Below are 13,667 nucleotides of genomic sequence, written 5' to 3'. Positions count from 1 at the left end.
ACATGAGGAGCATTTGATTGCTCTGGACCTGTACATACATGCTGGACTTTAGAAGAATGAAACTTACTGAATATTGAAAAGCCCAGATAGAGTGGACATTGAGAGAATGTTTGCTATATTGGGGAGTTGAGAACCAGAGAGCAGATTACCAGGATAGTAGTAGAAGCAGGCAGTTTGGAGGTGTTTAAGTGACTTTTAGATAGACTGATGAGTATGAAAGGAATGGAGGGATGTGGCTAATACACAGAAAGCACGTATGGTGTAAATTGCCATCAAAATCAGCACTTTGGGGCAGCATTGTTGTATAAAACTATTACAGTAGCAGCAACCCGAGTTCAGTTCCACTGCTGTCTGTAAGGAGTTTGTAAGTTCTCGCCATGCCCTTTTGGGTTTCCTCTGGGTTCTCCAGTTTCCTCCCACATTCCAAAGACGTGGGTCAGTAAGTTAATTGGTCATATCGGTGTAATTGGGTGTTGTGGGCTCGTTGGGTTGCCCAGTACTGTATAGAACATTGCAAGGTTCTCTGTAAATGCAAATCATTCATTATCTTCTTGCTCATCCTCCTCCAGGAATTCGAAGTGGAACCGTCCCACCTCTTCAAATACCATCCACATCATGAGTTCTGAGTCGTATCGCTCTTTGGGGGATGTGTTACGGGACGTAGATGCAAAGTCACTTGTCCGCTCAGATTTCATACTAATTTATGGAGATATTGTATCCAATATTAATGTGACCAAAGCACTGGAGGAACACAAGTGAGTTATGCTCTGCGTATTGACTGTATTGGGGTTTATCTATTCAGTTCTGTTCATCGATTTTTTACTGAGCTTCTTGAGATTCAGTTGATCTGTATGAAAGGACTTCCTTTCACATTGTACATGACAGGATTTCTGGCTTTGTGGCCAGGTTTTCTGATGATACGATGATAGATGGAAGGTGGGTGGTGTTGAGGAAGCAGAAAGTCTGCAGAGCGACTTATACAGGTTAAAAGAATGGGCAAACAAGTGACAGATGTAATAAACGCACTCTAGTAGAAGGAATAAAGGCGTAGTCTTTTTTCCAAATGCGGAGCAAATTCAGAAATTTGAACTTGAGAGTCCTTGTGCAGGGAACCGTAAGGTTAACTTGCATGTTGAGTTGGTGATAAGGAATGCAAATACAATGTTAGTATTCATTTTGAGAGGACTAGATTATATGTAATGCTAATGCTTTATAAGGCATTGATCAGACTGCACTTGGAATATTGTGAGCAATTTGGGGCCCCTTATCTAAGAAAACATGTTCTAGCATTGGAGAAGGTCCAGAGGAGGTTTACAAGAATGATTCTGAGAATGAAAGGATTAATGTATGAGGAGCAGTTTATGGTTCTGGGCCTATATTCACTGGAGTTTAGAAGAATGGGGAAAACTCATTGAAAACTCTTAAATATTGAAAGGCTTAGATAGAGTTGATGTGGAGAGGATGTTTCCTAGAGTGGTGAAGTCTAGGACAAGAGGGCACAGTCTCAGAATAGAGGGACGTTCTTTCTAAAGGCTAAGAATGGAGATGAGGAGGAACTTACTTAGTCAGAGGGTGGTGAATCTGTGGAATTCATTGCCACCGACAGCTGTGAAGGCCAAGTCATTGGATCTATTTAAAGTGGAGGTTGATAGGTTCTTGATTAGTAAGAGCATCAAAGGTTATGGGGAGAAGGCAGGAGAATGGGGTTGAGAGGGATAATAAATCATTCATGATGGAATGCTGGAGATGACTTGATGGACTGCATGGCCTAATTGTCTTCCTATGTCAAGGCTAGCAGTTAAATATTCTAGGGTAACACTGCTAACACTGTTGATTAGGGGTAATATAAAACAGGTACTTGGAGAGGTTATATTGGAAGGATTGTCCAATTAAGCCACATGGGAAGAAATTAGGAGTAATTCATTTTGCTGAGATTTCGCTAAGCCTCCCAGTAGTCATGGGGGTTAGAGGAATGGATAGCTAAGCAGATCACAGAAAGGGAACAGGGTAATAAAGTTATAGTAATGGGAGATTTTAACTTTCCCAATATTGATTGATTCAGCCTTAGTGCAAGTGGTTTAGCTGGGATAGTAATCCCCCCCACCCCCACCACCATTCCCCAAACATTTTTCCCTCTTTCACCTTATCTCTTCACCTGCTCTTCACCTGCTCATCACCTCCCCTTGGTGTGCCTCCCCCTCCCTGTTCTTTCTTCTATCACCTTCTGTCTCTTTCACAATCAACTTGCAAGCTCTTCATCCTTCAGTTCTCACCTATCACCTTGTGCTTCTGTCTCCCCTTTCACTATCTTTAATCTACTCAGTTTTTTTCCCTCCAGTCCTGCTGAAGGATCTGAAACATCAACTGCTTGCTTTTTTCCACAGATGCTGCCTGACCTGCTGAGTTACCCCAGCATTTTGTGTGTTTCTTTGATTTCCAGTATCTGCAGATTTTCTGTTGTTTGTGCTAGGAGTATAGTGTTCAGTCCTGGTCATCTTATTTTAGAAAGGATGTGGAAGCTTTAGAGCGGGTGCCAGGGTGCTGTCTTTCCTTTCAGTTAGTCCTAACGAAGGGTCTCGGCCCAAAACGTCAACAGTGCTTCTCCTTATAGATGCTGCCTGGCCTGCTGTGTTCCACCAGCATTTTGTGTGTGTGTACAAGGGTGCTGCCTGGATTAGAGAGCATTTCATATGGGTGACCAAGCTAGGGCTTTTCTCTTTGGAGCAAAGGAGCATGAGAGGTGACTTGATAGTGGATAGCCAGAGACATTTTCCCAAGGTGGAAATGGCTAATACAAGGGGTCATATTAGAATAGGGGTGAAATTAAAAATGCGTGCAATAAAGGAACAGTAGTTATAATGGGTGACTTCAATCTACATATAGATTGGGTGAACCAAATTGGTAAGGGTGCTGAGGAAGAGGATTTCTTGGAATGTATGCGGGATGGTTTTCTGAACCAACATGTCGAGGAACCAACTAGAGAGCAGGCCATTCTAGATTGGGTATTGAGCAATGAGGAAGGGTTAGTTAGCAATCTTGTCGTGCGAGGCCCCTTGGGTAAGAGTGACCATAATATGATGGAATTCTTCATTAAGATGGAGCGTGACATAGTTAATTCAGAAACAAAGGTTCTGAACTTAAAGGTAACTTTGAAGGTATGAGATGTGAATTAGCTAAGATAGACTGGCAAATGATACTTAAAAGGGTTGACGGTGGATATGCAATGGCAAGCACTTAAAGATCGCATGGATGAACTACAACAATTGTTCATCCCAGTTTGACAAAAGAATAAACCAGGGAAGGTAGTGCACCCGTGGCTGACAAGGGAAATTAGGGATAGTATCAAGTCCAAAGAAGAAACATATAAATTAGCAAAAAAAGCGGCACACCTGAGGACTGGGAGAAATTCAGAGACCAGCAGAGGAGGACAAAGGGCTTAATTAGGAAAGGGAAAAAGATTATGAGAGAAAGCTGGCAGGGAACATAAAAACTGACTGTAAAAGCTTTTATAGATACGTGAAAAGAAAAAGATTGGTCAAGACAAATGTAGGTCCTTTACAGTCAGAAACGGGTGAATTGATCATAGGGAACAAAGACATGGCAGACCAATTGAATATCTACTTTGGTTCTGTCTTCACGAAGGAGGACATAAATAATCTTCCGGAAATAGTAAGGGACCAAGGGTCTAGTGAGATGGAGGAACTGAGGGAAATACATGTTAGTAGGGAAGTGGTGTTAGGTAAATTGAAGGGATTAAAGGCAGATAAATCCCCACGGCCAGATGGTCTGCATCCCAGAGTGCTTAAGGAAGTAGCCCAAGAAATAGTGGATGCATCAGTGATAATTTTTCAAAACTCCTTAGATTCTGGATTAGTTCCTGAGGATTGGAGGGTGGCTAATGTAACCCCACTTTTTAAAAAAGGAGGGAGAGAGAAACCGGGGAATTATAGACCAGTGAGTCTGACATCAGTGGTGGGAAAAATGCTAGAGTCGGTTATCAAAGATGTGATAACAGCACATTTGGAAAGAGGTGAAATTATTGGACAAAGTCAGCATGGATTTGTGAAAGGAAAATCATGTCTGACGAATCTTACAGAATTTTTTGAAGATGTAACTAGTAGAGTGGATAGGAGAGAGCCAGTGGATGTGGTATATTTAGATTTTCAAAAGGCTTTTGACAAGGTCCCACATAGGAGATTAGTGTACAAACTTAAAGCACACGGTATTGGGGCTATGGTATTGATGTGGATAGAGAATTGGTTGGCAGACAGGAAGCAAAGAGTGGGAGTAAACGGGACCTTTTCAGAATGGCAGGCAGTGACTAATGGGGTACCACAAGGCTCAGTGCTGGGACCCCAGTTGTTTACAATATATATTAATGATTTAGACGAGGGAATTAAATGCAGCATCTCCAAGTTTGCGGATGACATGAAGCTGGGCGGCAGTGTTAGCTGTGAGGAGGATGCTAAGAGGATGCAGGGTGACTTGGATAGGTTAGGTGAGTGGGCAAATTCATGGCAGATGCAATTTAATGTGGATAAATGTGAGGTTATCCACTTTGGTTGCAAGAACAGGAAAACAGATTATTATCTGAATGGTGGTAGATTAGGAAAAGGGGAGGTGCAACGAGACCTGGGTATCATTGTACACCAGTCATTGAAGGTGGGCATGCAGGTATAGCAGGCGGTGAAAAAAGGCAAATGGTATGTTGGCATTCATAACAAAAGGATTTGAGTACAGGAGCAGGGAGGTTCGACTGCAGTTGTACAAGGCCTTGGTGAGACCGCACCTAGAGTATTGTGCGCAGTTTTGGGCCCCTAAACTGAGGAAAGACATTCTTGCCATAGAGGGAGTACAAAGAAGGTTCACCAGATTGATTCCTGGGATGGCAGGACTTTCATATGAAGAAAGACTGGATCGACTAGGCTTATACACTGGAATTTAGAAGATTGAGGGGGGATCTTATTGAAACGTATAAAATTCTAAAGGGATTGGACAGCCTAGATGCAGGAAGATTGTTTCCGATGTTGGGGAAGTCCAGAATGAGGGGTCACAGTTTAAGGATAAAGGGGAAGCCTTTTAGGACCGAGATGAGGAAAAACTTCTTCACACAGAGAGTGGTGAATCTGTGGAATTCTCTGCCACAGGAAACAGTTGAGAACGGTTCATTGGCTATATTTAAGATGAAGTTAGATATGGCCCTTGTGGCTAAAGGGATCAGGGGGTATGGAGAGAAAGCAGGTACAGGGTTCTGAGTTGGATGATCAGCCATGATCATACTGAATGGTGATGCAGGCTCAAAGGGCTGAATGGCCTACTCCTGCACCTATTTTCTATGTTTCTATAATATTAAGGTAATTGGAGGAAAGTATATGGGAATGTCAGGTTTTTTTTACATAGAATAGTGGGTTTGTGAATGCGCTGCCAGGGGTGGTGGTAGAGGCAAATAAATTAGGGCATTTAAGAGACTCGTAGATGGATACATGGATGATAGAAAATGGAGGGCAATGTGTGAGAGAAAGTTTAGATTGATCTTGGAGTCGGTAAAAGGTCGGCACAACAGTGTGGGCCAAATGGCCTGTACTGTGCTGTAGTGTATGTTCTTCTGTAACCTCAGGTGTAGAATCCACTGGACAGTCCATCTCTTCACTCACTACTGCTCATTTTGTGACTCTGTCATGGTGTATCATAGGGCTCGACGGAAGTTGGAGAAGAACGTGTCTGTCATGACAATGATTTTCAAACAGTCATCGCCAGGTCACAGGACAAGGAGTCAGGAAGATGATATCATTGCAGCCGTGAACAGCAAGACCAGCCGTGTGCTACACTATCAGAAAGCCCACAAGCTTAAGAAATTCCAATTTCCCATGGTATGATCCCTTAAATTTTAATGATGTTTTGCATAACCCCATCTCACAGAAATGTTTCCCATGAACCTTGCAGCCTGTTAACTATCACGGGTACAATTTCCTCACTACGTTATGGACAGTCAAGCCAGAGCTGTGAAGTAATTCCCAGAAATTCCTGATGCTGTGGAAGTTTCTCTTTAATTTGGAGATTTGGGGGGTGGTCACGGTTAGCGTAACACTTTTACAGAGCCAGCAGTCTGGGTGTATCGTGAGCAAGGGTGTAGTGCTGAGGCTTCACGAGGCATTGGTCAGACCGCACCTGGAATCTTGTGAGCAATTTTGGGCCCCTTATCTATGAAAGGATGTGCTGGAGAGGGTCCAGAGGAGGTTCATGAGAATGATCCTGGAATGAAAGGGTAAAAATATCAGGAGCATTTGATGGCTTTGGCCTCGTATTCACTGGAGTTTAGAAGAATGATGGGAATCCCATTGAAATGTATCGGATAGTGATAGGCCTCAATAGAGAGAACATAGAGAGGATGTTTCCTATAAAAGAACATAAGAAGTGGGAGCAGGAGTAGGCCATCTGGTCCATCGAGCCTGCTGCACCATCCCATAAGATCATGCTGATCTCGTCTCCACCTCCCTGCCTTTTCCCCATAAACCCTTAATTTCGCTACTATGCAAAAATCTATTCAACCTTGTCTTAAACATACTTACTGAGGTAGTCTCCACTGCTTCATTGTGCAGAGAATTCCACAGGTTCACCACTCTCTGGGAAAAGCAGTTCCTCCTCATCTCCGTCCTAAATCTACTCCCCCAAATCTTGAGGCTAAGTCCCTTAGTTCTAGTCTCACCTACCAGTGGAAACAACTTTCCTGTCTCTATCTTAACTATCCCTTTTATAATTTTATACATTTCTATAAGATCTCCTCTCATTCTTCTGAATTCCAGCAAGTACAGTCCCAAGTGACTCAATCTCTCCTCATAGTCTAACCCTCTCATCTCTGGAATCAACCTGGTGAACCTCCTCTGCACCGCCTTCATAGCCAATATATCTTTCCTCAAGTAAGGAGACCATTACTGCAGGAATGGCCTCACTAGTTACCTGTACAGTTACAGCATAACTTCCCTGCTCTTAAATTCAATCCCTCTAGCAATGAAGGCCAACTTCCCATTTGCCTTCTCGATAGCCTGCTGCTCCTGCAAAGTGGATGGCCTTGCATTTACCAACATCGTACTCTATCTGCCAGACCCCCGCGCACTCACTTAACCTACCTATATCTCTCTGCAGACTCGCCCTATCTTCTGCACAATTTGCTTTTCCACTCAGTTTGTATCATCGGCAAACCTGGATACACTACACTCGGTTCCTTTTTCCAGATCGTTTGTATTTATCGTGAACAGTTGTGAGCCCAGCACTGACCCCTGCGCCACATCGCTCACCACTGATTGCCACCCAGAATAACACCAATGTATCCCAACTTTTTGCTTTTTATTAGTTAACCAATCCTCTATCCATGCTAATATGTCACCCCAACTCTGTGCATCCTTATCTTCTGGATAAGTCTTTTATGCTTCACCTTATCGAGCGCCTTCTGGAAATCGAAGTAAGTAGCATCTGTCTGTTCCCTCTATCCTCTGCACTCGTTATATCCTCAAAGAACTCCAGTAAGTTTATCAAACAGGATCTGCATTTGCTGAATCCATGCTGTGTCTGCCTGATGAATCCATTTCCAGATGCCTGACTATTTCTTCTTTAATGATAGCTTCAAGCATTTTCCCAACTACAAATATTAAACTAACTGGACTTTAGTTACCAGCCTTTTGCCTACATACTTTTTTGAAGAGTGTGGTGACATTCGGTGTCTTCTAATCCTTCGGGACCTGCCCAGAGAATTCTGGTAAATTATCACCAAAGCCTCTACTATAATTTCTGCTATTTATGTCAGTAACCCTGGGATGCATTCTATCAGGACCAGGGGACATGTCTATAGTAGGGTAAGTCTCAGATCAAAGGAGACAATCTCAGAATATAAGGTCTCCCTTTGAACATAAATGAGGAGGAATTTCTTTAGCCAGAGGGTGGTGAATCTGTGGATTTCATTGTCATAGATTGCTGTAGAAGTCAAGTCATTGGGTATATTTAAAGCCGAGGTTGATAGGTTCTTGACTGGCAAGTGTGTCAGAGGTTATGGGGAAAAGATAGGCGAATAGGGTTGAAAGGAAAAGTAAATTGGCCATGATGGAATGGTGGTGTTGACTCAATGGGTCAAATAGCTTTATTCTACTCCAATATCATACAATCTTATGGTTCATTTCTTTCACTGTATGTAAGGAATTTGTACATTCTCCCCGCGACTTTCTCCGGGTGCTCTGGTTTCCTCCCACATTCCAAAGACGTACGGGTTAGTAGGATAATTGGTCACATGGGAAGAAATGGGCAGCATGGGTTCATTGGGCTGGAATGGCCTGTTACTGTGCTATATCCCTAAATAAAATTTCTGTAAGTTCTTGTGAGCATGCTGAGCAGCTGATGGCGATTTACTCAACAACTGCAGCAGGTAGTTGGATTATATGAATTTCAACTATCAATACCCTGGGAGCTATCATTAACCAGAAATGGAACTGGAGTAGCAGTTTAAAACAAAAACACACATGGTCACAGGAGCAGGTTAGAGATTAGGAACCCTGGAGTGAGTATCTTGCCTCCTCGCTTTCCCGACTTGCAAAGCCTGTCCATTATCTGCAAGGTTCAAGTTAGAAGTGTGAGGAATACTCTTCAACTGCAGCTTGGGCAGCAATGAAGGAACTGAAGAAAACTTAAAAACCTGAGGTGCAAAGGGACTTGGGAGTCCTCATACAGGATTTCCTGAAGGTTAATTTGCATTTGTGTTGGTGGTGAGAAAGGCAAATGCAATGTTAGCATTCATTTCGAGAGGACTACTAGTAATATAACATTACTAATGTAATGTTGAGGCTTTATAAAACACTGGTGAGGCCTCACTTGGAGTATTGTGAGTAGTGTGGGGCCCCTTATCTAAGGATTTTGGGGAGGGTTCAAAGGAGATTCATGAAAATGGTTACGTGTTTGATGGCTCTGGACCTGTACTCACTGGAGAAAGGGTGAATCTCATTGAAACCTATCGAATGTTGAAAGGCCTCCATAGACATGGAGAGGATGTTCCTTATGGTGGGACAGTCTAAGACCAGAGGGCACAGCTTCAGAATAGGGAGACATCCATCTAGGATGGAGATGAGGAATTGCTTTGGCCAGAGAATGGTGAATTTGTTGCCACAGACAGCAGTGGTGACCATGTCATTAGGTATATTTAATTCAGAGTTTGATTCTTGATTAGTCAGAGCATGAGGAGATACGGGGAGAAGGCAGGAGATTAGGGTTGAGAGGTAAATGGATCAGCCATGATGAAATGGCGGAGCAGACACGATGGGCCAAGTGGCCTAATTCTACTCCTATATCTTATGGTCCTATGGTCTCGCAGGATGTCACTTGAGAGGTAATGTCCTATATGGTGCTACATGATAATCTGAGCAATTCATTGACTCTCTGATGCCAAGTAGCAGCAGATTGTACGATCTTCACAACGCACTTAGCAGTTCCCTAGCACTCCTTCCAACACCCACACCACCAGCAGCCAGAACAAGGCCGGTATAAGCACTGAGAACAGCACCACCAGCAGGAAACCGCCCTGCAAGCCAAGCACTGTCTCGACTTGAATCTGTGCTGGTGGTGTGAGAACCCTGAGTCCCACACCACCAGGTTTAGGAATAGTTACAACCATCAGGCTCCTGAACTGGCGTGGATAATACTAAAGTGACCCCAAACCCATAGATTCACTTTCAAGGACTATACAAGTCATGTTCTCAGCATTATTCATCTGTTTATAGCCCTGAATGACTGCAGCACTAAAACATGCCTTTCGGTCCATCTAGTCAGTCTTAAATTATTAATCTGCCTAGTCCCATCAATCCGCTCCCTACCCCTCTCATCCAGGTATCGACTCAAATTTCTCTGATTGAATCCACATCCACCACTTGCGCTGGCAGCTTGTTCCACACGCACTATTTTCTGAGTGAAGTTGTTATCTGGTGTGTATTGGTTGTTCGTCAGTCTTTGTCAATCTTTGTCAATCTTTGTTTATGTGAAGTTTTCTTAAATTCTATCCTGTTTGTTCATTTTCCTGTAAATACCTGCAGGAGAATGATTGTCGGGGTATTATATGGTCACATATGCGTACTTTGATAATGAGTTTACTTTGAACTTTGACTTTGTTCCTTGACTGTCTGGGTTAAAGTCCTAGTACTCTCTTTCCAAGAGCATTGTGGATCTACTCCCATCTCTAAGACTGCTGCAGTTCAAAGGGGTAGTTTTCCACCATTTTCTCCAGGGAAATTGGGGGTGGATATTGTGAGCTTTTCAACTATTTATTAATACACTAGAGAATACAAATATACAATGCAGTAAGTCCCCAGGTTATGACGTCATTCTGTTCCTGTGCACTTCATAGCCCAAACTCGGAAGAATGGAAAGGGCTGTGACAGAAGAGTGAGCAACTGTGGAAACGGTGGCCAGCAGCTGACCTGACTGACCCAGTGAGTGAGGCTGCCCAGCGCTCCCCGCTCTGATGGGATCACTTATCGTGGCTCAGCAGAGGAGTGGGTTTGGAATGCATTCTGTTCCCACCCTGCAGACGATGTCTGTAGCCTCATAGCAATTTTGGGGGTCACTTCTTTTTACACAAAAAGTGGTATCAGTGTGACATAAGCTGCTACATAATAGTTGTTGAGATTTTTATTGTTATGATGTGTTTTCTTAACTGAATCATTGTGTTATTGAATAAGTAAAATGAACAAAATGCTGGAGAAACTCAGCAGATCAGGCAGCATCTATGGAAAAGAACCCTGGAGTTCCTTTCTGCTACGTAGATGCGGCCTGACCTGCTGACCGGAGCATTTTGTGTGTGTGTTATTCCTGAGCTTACGATTTCCACTCTTCCCCTTCCTTTCCAGCCTGGTGAAGGGTCTCAGCTGGAAAGGTCAGCTGTTTTTCCTTGCCACGGACGCTGCCTGACCTGCTGAGTTCCTCCAGCATTCTGAGTGTGCTACTCTGGGTTTCCAGTATCTGCAGAATCTCTGGATGGGAGTAAACAGTCAGTATTTTGGGATGAGACCCTTCATCAGGATTGATTAGGGTGTCGGCCTCAAACGTTAAAAGTTTATTCCCATCTGCAGATGCTGCCTGACCTGCTGAGCACTTCCAGCACATTGTGTGTATTGCTCTGGATTTCCAGCATCTGCAGTACCTCTTGTGACTGTGTACAGAATCAGTGTGTGTGTGTGGTATTTGATGAGTGTTTCTCCTGCAATTATTAAAGTATTTTATTAAATTATTTCATTTTTGGCTGCTGATACTCTTGGTAGTCAACTTTGCCCACTAATGAGGCAGCAGGGACGCAAACTATCCATGCCTTTTAACCTAACAAATGTTTCTTGTTGATTTCCCCAGCACATGTTTCACGGTAACAATGATGAGATTGAAATCCGGCATGATCTACTCGACTGTCACATTAGCATCTGTTCCCCACAGGTCAGTACAGAAATCTCCACCCCGGTTCCCATAAAGCTCATAGTTTGCATTATTAGTTTATTGGTACAGAAAGACTTGTACTTAAATTCATTTGTATTTGTAGCACAGTCTATCAATGCATTGTGGGAATGAGTTAAATTTCAAAAGGAATGGGGATCTTCCTGCTTGCTCTATTGAATATAACAGTAATCTTTCTTCATTTTGAACTGTTCAAGTTTATTGTTATTAAACCATGCACATTAAAATGGTTAAATGGTTATTCCTCTGGGGCCAAGGTAGATAACACAGTACACAGTTACAATAGCACAGATGGGCACAAAATAATATTAGCACAAGTCTCTGAGTGGCATGGCCTGAAGATTGTTGTTCTAGACCCACATTTCTGCAAGAACAAGCACACAGCACTTCCTCATCCTGTGCTGGGCCGCAATCAAAGGCAAATCAGCTTGTCTTCCAGGGAGCGAACACTGGAGAACAGCATGGACAGGAGAGCCAGTCTGCAGGGGCCAGCCCCCAACCCAGCACAGATTCTGGAGTACCCACCGCACCCAAGTTCTCTCAGATTCTCTCCATCCCTAAGGTAGCCATAGGAACAACTTCTCCACCTCAACCCTTTCAAACCTTGCGAGTGAGCTGTCATTTTAAACAACTGCAGTCAAGTGTTTGTAGTCATGTGTACAAGTATGGTGTGGTACAGATACCGGGAAAACCTTCCAACAGAGTCACATGCACATAGGCAAAGTACTGGAGAGTTTAACATCGGTAGCTGAGCGAAGGGCGCTGAGTAGGCTACGGTCAATTATGGATAACTCTGAACATCCTCTACATAGCACCATCCAGAGACAGAGAAGCAGTTTCAGCGACAGGTTACTATCGATGCAATGCTCCTCAGACAGGATGAAGAGGTCAATACTCCCCAATGCCATTAGGCTTTACAATTCTACCGCCAGGACTTAAGAACTTTTTAAAAGCTATTATTAATGCTTTTTGAGATAGTGATTTAGATGCATATCATATTTTTTACTGAGTTAAGTATTGTATGTAATTAGTTTTGCTACAACAAGTGTATGGGACATTGGAAAAAAAGTTGAATTTCCCCATGGGGATGAATAAAGTATCTATCTATCTATCTATCTAGGCACACAGAGCACATAGAATATAAATTGTGCACAAGTTATACAAGATATCGATAGTGTGAAAATAAACTTTGCAAGCAGTGCCAATAAAAACAATCAGAGACAACCAAGGTACAGAAGAGGTTTACCAGCATATCGCCTAGATTAGAGAGCATGTGCTGTACTGAGAGGTGGGACAAACGTGGTTGTTTCCTTGAGTGGCGGAGGCTGGCTGGCGATCTGATAGAGGTTTATAAGATTATGGGAGAGACAGATAGTGTCTTTTTCCCAGGCTTGTAATGTCTATTACCAGAGAGCATGCAATTAAGGTGAGAAGGCGTAAATTCAAAGGAGATTTACACACAGAAGTGGGTGCCTGGAATGTGCTGCCTGGGGTGGTGGTAGGGGCAGAAGCATTGGGGATTTTTAAGAGGTGATTAGATAGGCACATGAATGTGAAGAAAATGGAGGAATATGGACATTGTGTAGGCAGAGCGGATTAGTTACTTACTAATTTAATTGGTCCAGCAGGACATTGTAAGCTGGAGGGCTTGTTCCTGTGCTGTGTTCTATGTAAGGCCGTTGTGGTGCGAGAGGTGGCCTACAGTTTTTCTTTGCTGAAGTAGTTGAGTGGTTGAGTGGATTGATTTAAGTACCTATTGTTTGCAGGAAAGTAGTTGTTCCTGAACCTGGTGGTGTTGGACCTCAGATTTCTGTACTTTTTGCCTGATGGTATCTCTGAGAGTTGAGCATGGTCCAGTCGGTGGGGATCCTTGATTGGTGACACTCTTCTAAGGCAGCACTTTCTATAGATGCTGTCAGTAGTGGGGAAGGCTGTGCCCATGATGGACTGGGCTGTCACAAACAAGAGAAGATCTGTAGATGCTGGAAATGCGAGCAACACCCCCACAAAGTGCTGGAGGAACTCAGCAGGCCAGGCAGCATCAATGGAAAAAAAAGTACAGTTGAAATTTCAGGCCTGAACCCTTCAGCAGAACCCATTTCAGGCCATGCCCAGTACCGTCTGCAGCATCTTGTATTTCTGGCTAAATCATCATGAGGTACAGAAGCTGCAAGGCATCGGACCACAAGACT

General features: G+C 43.3%; 1 protein-coding gene across 1 annotated transcript in view; it reads left to right on the top strand.

The window, feature by feature from the left end:
* eif2b5 (eukaryotic translation initiation factor 2B, subunit 5 epsilon) overlaps nucleotides 1–13,667 on the top strand; it is an 80,287-nt gene that overhangs the window by 5,887 nt on the left and 60,733 nt on the right. The window contains exons 3-5 of the mRNA XM_073041679.1: nucleotides 570–755; nucleotides 5,693–5,870; nucleotides 11,377–11,457. Coding sequence (XP_072897780.1) covers nucleotides 570–755; nucleotides 5,693–5,870; nucleotides 11,377–11,457 — 445 coding nt within the window. The remainder of the gene's footprint in view (nucleotides 1–569; nucleotides 756–5,692; nucleotides 5,871–11,376; nucleotides 11,458–13,667) is intronic.

The sequence above is a fragment of the Hemitrygon akajei genome, chromosome 3 (assembly GCF_048418815.1).
Source record: "Hemitrygon akajei chromosome 3, sHemAka1.3, whole genome shotgun sequence".
NCBI classification, from domain to species: domain Eukaryota; kingdom Metazoa; phylum Chordata; class Chondrichthyes; order Myliobatiformes; family Dasyatidae; genus Hemitrygon; species Hemitrygon akajei.
The sequence above is the reverse complement of the archived record's forward strand: the minus strand, read 5'-3'. Positions and strand labels throughout refer to the sequence as shown.